Source organism: Rhopalosiphum padi, chromosome 3, assembly GCF_020882245.1.
Source record: "Rhopalosiphum padi isolate XX-2018 chromosome 3, ASM2088224v1, whole genome shotgun sequence".
Lineage (NCBI taxonomy): Eukaryota > Metazoa > Arthropoda > Insecta > Hemiptera > Aphididae > Rhopalosiphum > Rhopalosiphum padi.
In genome coordinates this window covers 44,669,747-44,684,605 of record NC_083599.1, presented here as the reverse complement: position 1 = coordinate 44,684,605, position 14,859 = coordinate 44,669,747, and the positions used below count along the sequence as shown (strand labels likewise).

General features: G+C 25.2%; 2 protein-coding genes across 3 annotated transcripts; one reads left to right on the top strand and one right to left on the bottom strand.

The window, feature by feature from the left end:
- Positions 1–3,047: 3,047 nt before the first annotated feature.
- LOC132927098 (uncharacterized) lies at positions 3,048–10,330 on the top strand. The gene is given in 6 exon segments (XM_060991559.1): positions 3,048–3,408; positions 7,119–7,328; positions 7,330–7,400; positions 7,578–7,727; positions 9,056–9,185; positions 9,854–10,330. Coding segments are annotated over 6 exon segments (915 nt in total). The 5' UTR covers positions 3,048–3,270; the 3' UTR covers positions 10,070–10,330.
- A 182-nt stretch (positions 10,331–10,512) lies between these two features.
- On the bottom strand, positions 10,513–14,857 carry LOC132927097 (endoplasmic reticulum-Golgi intermediate compartment protein 2). Of its 2 annotated transcripts, none has more exons than XM_060991558.1 (8): positions 14,521–14,857; positions 14,162–14,282; positions 13,704–13,859; positions 13,421–13,640; positions 11,794–12,047; positions 11,586–11,708; positions 10,739–10,876; positions 10,513–10,661 (listed from the first exon to the last, which is right to left on the bottom strand). In XM_060991558.1, the coding sequence occupies exons 2-8, from the start codon at positions 14,271–14,273 to the stop codon at positions 10,588–10,590; spliced, it is 1,077 nt and encodes a 358-aa protein (XP_060847541.1). In that variant the 5' UTR covers positions 14,274–14,282; positions 14,521–14,857; the 3' UTR covers positions 10,513–10,587. The 2 variants fall into 2 exon arrangements, with proteins under 2 accessions (XP_060847541.1, XP_060847540.1); XM_060991557.1 differs by having other exon boundaries at positions 14,162–14,292; positions 14,521–14,856.
- Between the last annotated feature and the right edge of the window lie 2 nt (positions 14,858–14,859).

Here is a 14,859-nt window from a genome sequence, read left to right as displayed (position 1 = left end):
AATTTATAAGAACATTGCAATAACTTTGATATGTTCCTCAATTTAAATCAAGTACATTTTATTACCCCCACGGTGTCGCCTTTGAATTTGCAGCTTTAATTTCCGTTTGTGCATAAGCAGCCATGCGCTTGCACACTCTGGGGCACCGAAGACTTTTTTAGAGTGCATTTAATAGGAGCAACTAGTCTTTTAAGTTAGGGGGGCTAGATTAAAATGTTTTTTAGCAAATATTATTTTATTAGATTATTATTTATTATTTCTAATGGTGTTTACAACTGACTTAAATGATTATTCGTTTATATGAAACATTATACTATTTTATATTGTAGGCAAAAATAAAGTTAATACTAATATGTTTTATGTGTTATGTTTATAAGCACATACAATTACCCAAAAACTCTGGGGGACTGAAGCCCACTCAAGTCCCTCTAGTTACGTCTATGAATTGTGCATAATATGAACAAAGTCCCGCAAAACAACACTTTTGGAAAAGAAAAAATAACATATTTTGTATGTACGATCTACGTTTACGGCTTAATATTATGTGACAAGAACTATGAAACTATTATATGATATACTTACCTAATTATTTTATACTATATATATAATGCGTTATGGTCTTTACTGATTAAATTTATAATATGCTACGTAAGCTAGGGTTGCTGCAATGCTGCTTTAACCCGCGTAGTATGGGGATTATTCATGTTTTCGCGTTTTTTGTAAAATATATGCATTATTTCGAACCATGATTCATTATAAATTTTATTACGCATTCATACGTGTGCATACGTGTATATATATATACATGAAATAAAAGAAGAAACACTGAATGCCAGGGTCGGATTTAGAGGAGTGGGGAGGGGGCCCCAAATTATTTTTCAAATAACATGAACAATTTTTTTTCAAAGTAGATTCTTTTTCTTTTATTAGGATTTAACAAACATATATATAATTATAATCGGAAACAAGAAATTAAATTTAAATGTTAACAAACGGAACCTTCCGATCTTTTTTCGCCGAAAAATCGTTGATAAGTTCGCTGAAATCCAGTTCCCGGAGTAAATCGCTTTCAATGCTCAGGAGAAAAAGTTTTGATAGACGGTTTTGTCCCATCCTGGTTCGAAGTCTATTTTTTATAATCTTCATTTTTGAAAATGAATCCTATTGGCCACTTTCGACGGGATGGCGAGATGACAGTGCATTTGTAATTTGAAAGATTTTTTTTCCGAAGTCACTATTGTGGAGGCCCCGGGGCTGACGTCCCGATTGCCCTCCCCTAAATCCGGCCCTGTTAATGCATTAGCTTTTCTCAACATAAAATCGAAAATCACAAGAGAATAATTAGATTAATAAGATATTATTGAAGATTTTGCCAATTAGCCATATAGAAAACAATTATAACCATTGTACCTATTGTATTCATTTTTGTAGATTTTTTTTGCAATGTATAATATTATTTATTGTTAAACTTAGATTTTAATAATAGTAATTAAAACATGACAAATTGACAAATTAAGAATTATAACTAAAAACGTATTAAGAGAAACGACATACCCGTTATGTTGTCTCTTACTAACGTATATCATAAAAAATTTCGTTCGCCAAAACACATTTTGTGATATTAGCTTAAATATTAGAGTAAATTTACCTATTATCAAATTTAAAGGTAAGAATATTATCTTGAAAATGAAATATACTTTTATTGATATTATCATTTTAAAGTGAGTTATGAACAATTTAATGTTGTAATATTTTACACAGAACACAGCTATAACTCACTTTTAAGTTTAAACTTTAAAATGATAGGTAATATTAATAAAATCATATCTCATTTTCAAGATAATATTCTTACCTTTAAATTTGATAATAAGTGAATGTACTCTATTATTAAAGCTAACATACCTATGTGTTTTGCTATATGAAAATTTGTTATAATATACGTTAGTAAGACAAAGACAACATACCGGGTATGCCGCCCTCTTAAGAAAAATCAAAAAAGTGGACCTATTTTTTTCGGGGGGGGGGGGGGGCGTAAAAATATAGTTGACCCAGGGCTCAAAAATTGTAAATGCTATTAAAATGCAAGCAGTTGCATTTTAATAGCTCATGAAGCCGATATGACTGACTAGTTAATAGTCTATCGACCAAACTCAGTAGGTAAAACAAAAAAAAAAATATTTTTTGTTGTAATAATTCACAAATATAATACCGATAACACATATAGAAATACAAAATTTATTAATAGTTAATAATATAATAATTATGTAAAATGTAATAGTACTCGCACAACGAAGAACGACAAACCACTGGGCATGCTAAAATTTCGTTTGATTTAGCTTAGTTAATAAATATAATAATCAAAATTTTTAATAATATAATCAATTATCCGGTGTCATAATCATTCGTGTTGAAGACACAATACAAAAAAAAGGAACAAAAAACTTTAGGCCCTCATTCGGGATCGGACCTGATATACCGTTCTTAGAATGAATAGCTTCATATATCTTCACTTATTACATAAACCCACATAGTAAAGTTTATTATTTTTATTTTATTTTAATACACACCTAATATCAGTTGTATGACTGAAAGAAGATTCACTTATTCATCCGCACGTAATTATTGTTACACGCACAGTTTTTTTGAACCACTACATGGGAGCTGAACTGTTTGCACATTACTTAGCCCCTTAACTATTAAGCTATCATAATTTAATACCACGGAGCAAAATAATATTTTGATATAATGCTTTAAAAATAAATACATATTTCAAGAGTTCGTGTGTAAATGTTTAATTCATTAATTGTATTATGCGTAAAAAACTGTATTTAGATAGGTAAGTAGTAAGTTATATAAAATAAAAGAAAAAATACCATATAAGTATAACTATATAAGCGCTAGGGCATTTCATGGAAAAATATTTCAGCTACATAAAAAAAATTGCTAGGACCCGGTGCCCCGTAAAACCTTCCACCGGTGATCGGCCATGACTTGCCAATTTCTGGCGTTTAGATATGTATTTTAAAAGGGTAAACTAACTGCTAATAAAATGCAAACTTCACAAAAAAAGGATGGTTGCTCACGGTTATTGTCTGTTATAGTGTTATGTTAAATCGATAACGCGTTGACGCGTTGTTGTCGTGTATCTATATGTATTGTTAATAGGTAGTGTATGTATTTAATTGTGGTAAATAGGTAAAAGTGAGATGTAGGCCCTCATACTTAATGTTTATTCTGAAAATGCAAAACGCCTAAGACTATTCAACGTTTATGCCAACGAGGTTACAACACTATCGTTACAAATTACACTGTCAAATGGACAACATTAACATATACTTCAAAGAAACGAAGAATACGATACTTCCCTGTTTATTTAATTTTATTACCAACGCAAACGGTTTGTCTGATGTAAGTATTACATTATATTTACCCTGTACGGCTGTACGTATACGTAAAAAAGTATAAATGTATACTGTATATGAATATTGTATAAGGTATACCTTAGACCTGTATGTTTTTTTTTACTTTTTTATTACGAAAATTCTACAGTGAGATCAAAATAATTTTCGATTGCGTGATGTTAAGTATCCACACAACATTCTATATTCTTTTCAACTGTTATGAATATACATTTTTAAACTTACCTATATATATATTTGTTTATGTATATTCGATGATAGGCTAAATATATTAATAAAATATAATTAATATATCAAAATATCCTGCTTGAGATGTACTATGAAAGTATGAACATGTTAATAGAATCGAATCAGATAGATATATCTAAAGAAAAGCTTGAAAAATATTCATAGAATATACAATTAGTATCCACGCAAATATTTGTATATTATTAGGTACATACAAAAAATGCGCCTTTAAAGTTCTCCCAAAGCCGTTCCTCTAATAAATTACATTGTTCTTCACCTAAAACAAATTGTATTATTGTTATATTGTTTTATTTCATAATATTATTATTTACTATTTTAAAATCACAACAATTTTAATATTTAAAAGCAATATATTATATTTTATGCTCAAAACGTATACTTTGTACTTATTAACACCTTATTGATGTATACTTAATATATATATATATATATATATATGTATATATGTATATGTTAGATTAATTATAATAGATATTTTTAGTAATAAATATTATTATAATTTTATTGGCGTATCAACATTAATTAAACCTATCGAGAAAATCCAAATTAAAAAACATTTTTTTTAACATTTATTAGTACAATTATATAAATTTGTTTTTTAAATAATTTCGAAATATAAATTGTATATATCATTAAATACATAAGATCTCATAAATTTCCAGTATCACTTGGTGAGTCTACTTTAATTTTTCGTAAAAATATAAATATAAATGTTTATTACTAGCAAGAAGCAAGTAGCAGTTGTACCTAATGTATATCATGTATACGTGTTGATTTGAACATTTTATCAACAAAATTAGATAAAATAAACAATTAAGCTAGAACGCGTAGAGCTCAACTGTAAGTCTCGTTTAGGTATTATCATGGGTAAACTTACTTATGGAAATTTACAGTGATTATAAATATGCAAACACATGAACATGTGCTACAACTAACGTCAGAGTATGCAAAAAATATGCTAGGTATATAAATATGCTAGGTATATAAATATGCTAGGTATATAAATATGCTAGGTATATAAATTGTTATTATTTAATCCAGCGGTTCCCAAGCTTTTTTTTCCGCGGTGCCTTTTTTGGACCCAATTTAGCCACGGTGCTCTGCTGTGAATAATACGAAAGACAGAACAAAAAAAAAAACTCATTGATAACCAAATTAACGTAGACCACGGTGCCCTTAGGAAGTGCTCACGGTGTCCCTAGGGCACCGCGGTGCACAGTTTGGGAACCGCTGATTTAATCAATCAAGTAGTGACTTATGGTTATGGAAACTCATTCGCTCATTGACTGCATAATGCATATACCTGATGCAGAAAATAACGACATGCATCATAAAAAAATTCCGGCCTTTTGTTATTATTGAATAAATTGTATATAGACCTGTATTTTATATTTGGCTAAAATAACCAGAAACGTTTTGTATAATTTCAATAATATTAAATGATAAATTTAAAAAAGTTTGAATCATTAATAAATCATCATACAACTAATTTACTTGTAATACATTTTTAAAGTTCAAATGTTCACAAAATATGTAAAAATCGCGAAAGTTTGCAAGGAATTTTGAAGTGGAAAATTCATAAATTTTTTTATGAATTATACCTAAGTTTAAAAAATCCAATACAAGGTTCTCCATAAGTTTTTCTTCAGATAACTGTAAAAAAAACTCCAGCGTCAATATAGAAAACATTTTATAAGCGTATGAAATTTAAATTAAAATTAAAAAGACGATTTAAAATATTTGTTGTTATTCAAAAAGTATAAACCGTAGAAAATTGAGATTTTTACTAGTAGTTGAAAAAAATAAATTATTTTTATCAAAAAAAAAAATGTATAGGTAATTAATATAATAGATATATCCTAGACTGACAAATCATCTCCGTTCAGAATCGTTTTTTCGTAAACAATGATCAATAATATACCTGTCATTGAATTCAAATTTAACACATCCATTGACCATAATATAGTGACCTACTCTCCACCTCTACTATACAACAGAGCGATACCCACTTGCCTGCCCTTTTTACTACTCCAAAAGGTGATGACACAAAAAACACACATCATTATAAAACCAATAACTTGGCTAAAAATCTTAGACTAAGAAATTTCCGGTATGGCGGTATAAGTAAAATACCAGTATTGTCAGTATTTATAATAATACCTAATAATTATTTTTATTATCGGATTTTACTCTCTAACACTTAAAGACTTTATTAATTTCTTAAAGCAGAACGATGAATGTGGGTATTAATTAGGTACTATTGGTTTTACAGTAATAAGTCATTAATGATTAATCAATGTAATATACATTACACTTATAAATAGGCATAATCACATCGGGAGTAAAATATAAGATTTAAATTTGAAAAAATATGCACAACGGCAACAATATTATAGTATAGCATAGTATAGCCGACAGCCGTATGGCGTATGCCTATACTATAAGTATTAAACAATTTAAATACCTACATTTAATTTATATTTATGCACATAAAGACTAAAATTTCCTAACCTTGTTTAATATAATCATTAATCGTGTATAGATAATATTATAAATCTGCACGTTAAAATACAACTGCAGATGCTTCAATGCCTGAAAAATTCAGTGATCGCAACTTCACATGCATTTACATATTTTTTAAGAAATTATGTATATTCAAAATCTGATTTGATACAAATTTGTTTCATAATTATTTGTAGGTACCATTATTGGTATTATACAATTATTCAAGTCCAAACATTTTTGTTTTATATTTTTGCATACTTGTATTATATCAAATTCAAATTATGTAGTTACTAGTTACCTATACCTATTAGAGTTTTTGTTAATATAAAATAAATAAAAATTTCAGCTATAAAATATAAATCTTATTTATAAAAATAAAGATAAATATTATAATGTCATAAATATTTTTATTTGACGTGAATTTATTTTTCCGGGTAAACCCTTTAAGTTTATACTATCGGTTATCGGGGATGAGAGATTTAGACGATATAGAATGGTTTTCTAGCCTTTAGAATTACGTCTGTGTACACTCATCGTGTTAACGAACTTTTCTAACGGTCGATTAAATCCCAAATCCCATCATATGTTTATCAATAATTATTTACTGTAAATATACCTATTTTGATAGAATTAAAATTAAATTGTTCTTAAGTTTAAGAAAAAAATGTTAAAAGTTTTAAACAATAAATAATATTTTTATTATTATCATATTAAACAATAATACATATTATTATACTAATACAATACATTTTTGAATAATTATGTATTTTTAAACCTTATTTCCATATAAATGTAAATTTTATTTTAAAAAAAATGATTGCATATTTTACTGAGAATTAAACATTTCTAATGCATAAGCATTGTTTTTTAGTGCATATTATAATTATAAACTCTGCTGATAATAAATATTAATTTGATATGAATTTATTATAATGTGCTTTAAAGAAGTATTTCACTGTGAAGCACAACGTAAGTTTGAGTATCCAATTTGTTACTGGAATAATTGAAGAATTGGAAGCGAACAGCAAAGCAATTTTTAAAGGAAATTTAAAAGGAGATTTCTATAATGTCGCCAATAATTATAAACGCAATATGATAAATAAGGAACAGCAAAAATATGAACAAATTAAACATGACATTCAGACGAAGATCGGTAAAAAAAAATCAAATTGTACATTACTTCAACGCTGTAGATCGACAATTACAGTTTGTCACGAAAAAAAAAATGTATGTTTAATTCATTAATAAAACGTATTTATTTATTATATTTAGTTGGTACTTTATTAATATTTTATTAATAGGAAGTACGTGTATAATATCTTATGATAAATTAATATCTATCAAAACATTATCGATTAGACAAGTAAAATGTCTAATATAGGTACATTGATATTATCTTTTTAGAATGAAATCAGAAGCAATTATTGTTGCGGTAATGAAAGAACACGAACATACAATTGTGAATTTACAATTAGATGCAAAAAGCTTGTTATCAAAAATTGAGTCAAATGCAAAAAACAACGAGATTAAAAAAAATATTCGTATGCAAATCAGGTAAATATAGGTACTTACTAGAGCTCTGTACGGACCACGCTAGCCCAGTCCAGCTCTTTTTGGCCCTGTCCAGAACTGGGTTTGTATTACAGTATACACTTGGTGTGAGTTGTTTGGACCGAGTCAGGCTTACGCTTACAAGTTCATACTCGTATTTCAAATAGTAACAATAAAATAAATGTATTAATTTAAAAACAAATAATTTTAATTAAAAAAAAAATCTGTGTGTTTTTATTACACATTAAACATTAAACATACCTATCAAATTTTAGGTAAAAACAAGGTTAGGTTGAACCAAATTAGACAGGCTAAATTTATTTTAAAAAAACTCTTGCCAAGTCAGAGATCAAAATTTTTAATCTCACATTTTGTATCCCTTTTTAATGAGCTATCAACCAACTTTTTAGCTATAATAGTTTTGGAGAAAAGTTAAAAAATAGAAATTTTGGGACTATTCATGCCAATGTTTTTGTGAATTCAAATCATTATACCGCTTGGGTGTGATATCGGATCTCTCTCATTAATATTTTATGTTAAAGTTAGCTACTATCCACTTACTCATTACAACTGAGTTACTTTTTTATCATTTTCCTATTTTACAAAAATTCTTGAAGTTTTAAAAATTCAGACTTTTTTTTATTTTAATTACCATAGGTACTTGATTAAAAATCTAGAAAGTAAAAATGTTTGACCGAGTTAGAATTTAAAAAAACAGTCCCATTCAGAGCTCTAAGTTAATTATTCTTGTACCTATATTATGATTGTAGGGAATATCGATTCGTAATCCTATCATTTAAAATATTGTTTATTTATGTTTTTAAATGTATTTATCATTATTAGGGCTCGGGACTTAAAGCATTTGCTATTTTTATGGATAGTTTTTTCAGAAAATTTCTAAGAAAATGTCTCAAAAGTGAAGTTTGATCTTTTTATAATATAAAGATTTATTTTTAGTTATAAACTTTTCCTAATCATTTTGTTTCAATATTTTTTGTAATATTTAATTATATTATTTTTAGCACAGTTACAAATTTACCTACTTAATCATGTAAAAAAAAGTTGTTTTTTTTATTAAATATTTATGCTCAAATTTAAATTTTTTAAATGCTTATAAATCATGCTTTTAAGCGCTTATTTTAATGATTTTAATTGCTATAAGTCCCGAGCCCTGATCAATCATTATTGTTGAATAATGTTTTATCACAGACAAGAGCAACATGTAAGGAAACAAATTATACCTAATACCTATATAGTATATTATATTATTAATTAATTATAGCATGGCATTTAAATCAAATAAGATTTCTTGTAATAATGTTATATCTTAGGAACGATTTAAAAATCAGAAAAGCTCTAATAGTGAATACATATGATTCAGAGATGATGGAAAAATATAATAATGTGAATAGATTTAATTCAAAAATAAAAAAAATTGAAGATACTATTTTTCAATTGCAAGTAAGTAAAATAAATGATTTTATCAATACTTAGGTATAGAATTTTACTTATTACCTATATAGGTGACAACCGATAGGTCCAAACTATACAAATATATTATTCTGTTATTATTTAGCTATCTAAATCCAAGTAAAAACTTTAGAATGTTAAAGTGATATCAAGTTGTAATAATGTTTAAATTATTTGTACCTGTTAACCTGGCTATAGGTATCTACAACGCCATCTGCAGCAAACACTATTGAGATGTTATTAAATTAATATTAAAACATTCTAAAAATAGGTACATTTATAAAAAGAATGTTAAATTACTGCTGATTGAGGACTCCACATAAGCACTGATGTTGAATAGAATATTAGATTATCTATTTGGCATTGACAATTGATTTTATTTAATAGTAGATAGTCAATTAAGCATGACAATTTTTTCGTTTGGTGTAAACATCTCAATGTAATTTATTCATCTATTGTTAATTATTATACCTACATATCAGTTCTAATAAAATTCATAATATTTACTATACATGGCAAACACTAGGTTACTGTGGATTTAGTGTTGATACTTTTCTATTGTAGCTGATGCTGGAATAAAATTAACTTAGATACAACTAGAGACGAGTATAATAACTGATTATTGTAAATTGGTTTGGAATTTATTTTTTTATTTTTAGGAATCCATTTCATATCAAATGCCATTTTACAATAATGTGGTACTTGAAAAGGAAGAGGAAAATGATAGAATTTGGCACTCAAAATTACATGAAATACAGCGTAAGATAGCAGCTCGAAAAATACAAATGCATTTTAGAAGATACTTAAACTACATTAAGACTCGTGATATTAAGAAAAATAAAAAAGGGCAACATAAAAAACCCAACCGAAAATAAAAAAAAACATTTACATTTTCTATAATTTTATAACCTAGATATAAAGAAAATTCACGGTTTTACACTTTTCTTGGAAAATTATAACCTGAGTAACAGCATTTAATTTTAAAATTATTATCAATGTTTAATTTTCTTAATTTTCATTTAATTTTTCATAACTTCATGAAAAACATTAAAGAATTATTTTTAGTTTAATATTTTATAGTATAAATTTCATATTTTATTATTTGTATTAATTTATTATTAAGTTATTGCATGAAAGACTCAATACATTTGTTTTAATACAATAAATGTTTTGTTTTTAAATAAATTGCATATATTATAATATGTTTACATGTACGAATACGTGCTTTGAAAAGTGTATATCACAGCTCAAAAGTCTATCTTAAGTTGATTGTAGTTGCACCCAATACATTTTTATATCCTTGATAAAATAAAAATAATTTAAAAATAAATTTAATTTAATAGTTTTATTATGTTACAATAATAGATTAATATTTATATCAGGTCTTTTCTCTTTAAGCGATGTTATCAATTGTAAAAAAAGAATATATTTTTTTAGTAAATTTATCTAATAGAATCTTCATAAAATCTGAAACAAAAATAATTATTACAAGTAAGTTATAACTTGTACAAGTTTATAGTAAAATATTTTTTAAATATACTTACTAAATAATAAAAATAAACCCCCAATAGTTGATGCTAATTCAATAATTAAATGAAACATGGTAATTTTATTTGCCGTGATGATAAATTTGAGTGCATTTATATCATATTGAAAATATATACCAGGCATACCATGACTTCCTAAGATTTAAATCTTAAATTAGTTATAGAGATATAGATGTATCAATAAATTAGACATAAAAGATAGAGAAGCTTATCATTACATAATTAAACAACAGTATTAATGACTACAGTGGCTAGCAATATTTTTAATCATAATTTGGCTTTTTATTAAATAATTTTTATTTCAATGATTTAGCCATTTAAAATACAAAATGTAGTACAAGAACAAAATTTCAGATGAAATTTCATAAATATGGAAAGAATATATAAGATATATGATATGTGTATGTTTAATATGTATTGCTCTATGCATACAAATATTTCAAAAATATTATAAGTTTTTAAATTTGAATACATTGTACATTATTTTTTATCATTTCTATCTTAGTATGAAACAATTGAAATAGCAATGCATAAAATAAATAGTTAATAATAAATTTAGTATTGTATACAATATTCAGAAAATTATAAATTTATATGACCAATATTTTTATCTTCTTAAGTTGAAAATAGCTTACAGTAAAAAATGTAAACACATTTTGAAGCTAAATTTAAATTATTTTATTTAATGTTATACTTAATTGTGTTTAATTAAGATTACAAAAATAAAAATTAATTATAGAATATATGAATAATAGAATTTAACGCAGAGCCATGAATTAAAAAATAGAAATATAATTTAAAAATAAGTATTTATAAACATAAAAATCTAGACCCTTATACTAACCAAGGTTATGATCGATTTTTCTTTGTATGTCTTTTGCTGAATACTGATATGTTTTTATTTCATTTGAATGTGATTTAACATCTGTAGCTACCACATCTATGAAATATTTATAGGAAACAGCACCTATATCAAATACAATTATTTATAAATTAATGTGAAGAAATTATACAAAAGATGTGTCAATTTTAAACAGTCTATATTTCTTTACTTTCATTTGTTTCATACAGTTCTCCTTCTAATGGATATATTATCCCTTTAGTCGGAACACCAAATGAAAATTGATTTATTCGATGGGAAAAGTTAGTAGCCTCTGATCCAAAAAATGGACCAGTAAGATGCACATGCCCACCTGGAACTATTAGAGATTTTCCAGGAGTTATATGGAAATTGCCAATAACTTTATTCAAGATTAATGACCCATGTATGCGACATGCATCAGGTAAAGTATTTGGTTTATCTGTTCTGGAAAATTAAAAAAATATATATTTCTGTACATTCTAAACATATATAAATATAATGTAAAATAAATAATAAATTTAAAAAAATATAACGCTTCAGTAGTTCAGTGTACACTATTATTGAGAAAGTGTACACTTTTTGTCAAAACGAACAAAGCTAATATCTTTACTACATATTAAATTATTTTTAGTTTTTTGTAATAAAACAGAAATATTATTTAAAGTAATATCAGTATTCAGTGTATTATTTCTCTATGGCAATGCAGTATATTTACTTTCAGTAGAACTAACCTTATTTTGTTGTGAATTAATTTTATATGGTGGCTTTTATACAATATTTTAATTATCCAGCAAGATATGAGCATTTGTAAATTGTATTATTTTTTGTTTACCTTATATTTTTATAACACACATAAAAATTGAAATATCTCAAAATAAGTTAACATATAAAAACCAATAATGTTCTTAACTTCAAGTTTGATGATAGGTCAATAAACCATTTTTTTTTTGTAGGCTTCATAATGACTATTCAATATACATACTTAGAACTTTAAAAGATAGTCTTTTATGAATATTTATTATGGTATTTTTTCAAAACAAAAATAATCAAAGCTCGATAAAAACAAGAAATGAAAGGAACAACACATTCTATTTTTAGAAATTTAAATTCAAAAAAATTATAAAAAATGTAATATACCTATAAACGGTATAAGGTAAATAAAAGGTCATTGATCTCAAAATATTGTTTGATTAATCATCTATTACTTACTTAATACCATCTGAGTATTGAAAATTATAAATAATAATAAAATATTTTGTAACTGATTATACTAATAGATATTGTTTTAAAAATTATCACATTTGATAAAGACTTTTTTTTATAAATTTTAAGTATTTGTACATATTGTATGTATATATTTATCAATATCTGATAGTAATAATAAATGCTAAAAAAATAAATATTTTGAGGGAAGAAAAACATTTTTTTACTTAAAAAGCTTTTACCTATCTGCATAAAAAAAGTATACCTATGAATAGTTTTACCAATAAATCACTGAATAATAAACAATAATAATTAAAACATTAATTCACAATCTAAAAATAGTTTAAACACGATAATATATGATACATGGGCTTGTTTTACAAATTGTTTAACAATAATTAGTTTTTATTAAAATTGTATTCCTGTCATGAAAATAGGTATTTTAATCTCTAATGTCAAGTTGCATAAGAAATTGATCAATTTACTGGTTCAATAAAATACAATAAGCCAATAAATAATTTTAAAAGGACAATTAGCTCACTATTGTTTGATTTAAGATTTAATAATTGTTTATGCAATTCGGCATAAATATTATTATATTATATTTAACTTACCTAACAGAAATTTTTTTTTTTAATGTATTATAATCATCAGACATCCATAATATGTCTTTCATTGAATGATATTCTTCTCTTAAATATGCATTGAATTCATGCATTTTATCAAAATGCTGTTGCTGTTCTTTCGTCATTTCCCACCAAGTATCATCAGTTTTTAATTCTCCAAATAACATCATATTTTGTCCTGTTGTATCAACAATATCAGCACCTATACCTAAAAAAAATATACAAAATTTATTAAAAACAATATTGTATTTTAAAAACAATAACTACTTACTGTCACAAGTTGATGCAACAGTAATATCTATGTTTATTGGGAGTTTAGATTCATAGTCAGTATCTGGTACAAATCTGTATATATAATGTTCTTGTAAAAAATACTGTATTTCAGAAATCAATAACCATAATCCAAATATAGAAATCAAAACTGTTACTAAAATCATATAATAATACAATTAGTTTTCAAAAAAGTAATAATTATAGGTAGTTTAGTTTTATTACAATAATGAGAGAAACTTAAAAATAGGTAATATTGGATAAATATATTTGTTGAACGTTAGAAACACTTGTGGAAAATGCTTAAATTAATTTTAATATGTGTAATATAAATACTTATATCATATCTTAACTTAAATATAAATATAATTAAATAAATGTACTACATTTTCTGAAATATTTTGTTTCAATTTAATTATTTAAGTAAATTATTAATTTTTTTTTTTATGAAAATCTTACATATAACATTACTATAAGTAGATGGTTCATAAATTTCTTCTTGGACCTTAGGGAATGAATCCAATTCTTTCACAATATTAAGTGCTAATTTTTTTCCTCTGTATCTCAACATTTCAAAAACCTACAACAAACTAATATTCATAAAAAATGCATTATTATATACTTATACATAATTATTAAAATAATAACAGTGAATATGTTGCTGTAATATTAAAAATATATCAGAGGAAATAACTATTGAACAGAAACAAATAGCATAAACCAAATATTTTGTTATAGTAGGTATATAAATATTTAAAATAAAAACAATTAAAAACTGTTCAAATAAATTATTCCTTAATAAACTTGAATATACTTACTTATGATGTTATTTAAATACTATCAACTTAATTCCTATAAGCTAGGTGCTTGGATGTCCTATCTTTTATGTAACAAATGGAACAATAATGAATAATAATACAATATGAGTGATATAATTAATATCTACAAAAGTTTATAAAATAGGAATACGATTTTGCAACATTTTAAATAAATGCTGCATTACTAAAATAGTTAAAATTATCACTAAACAAATAGCAAAAACTGGAATTGGACAAATTAATATAGAAATATAGAATATTACGTTATTAATATGTTAAAAAAAAAACATTAAGTCGTATAATAGAGAAATTTGAGAAACTGCTATTTGAGTTATCATC

Excerpts from the sequence above, each read along its gene's own strand:
- LOC132927097 (XM_060991558.1), bottom strand. The coding sequence starts at position 14,273 with ATGTTGAGATACAGAGGAAAAAAATTAGCACTTAATATTGTGAAAGAA. Across the intron at positions 13,641-13,703 it reads TGTTGCATCAACTTGTGACA|GTATAGGTGCTGATATTGTT; the intron begins GTAAGTAGTTAT and ends TATTTTTTTTAG. Across the intron at positions 10,877-11,585 it reads AAAAATCGATCATAACCTTG|GAAGTCATGGTATGCCTGGT; the intron begins GTTAGTATAAGG and ends TTTAAATCTTAG.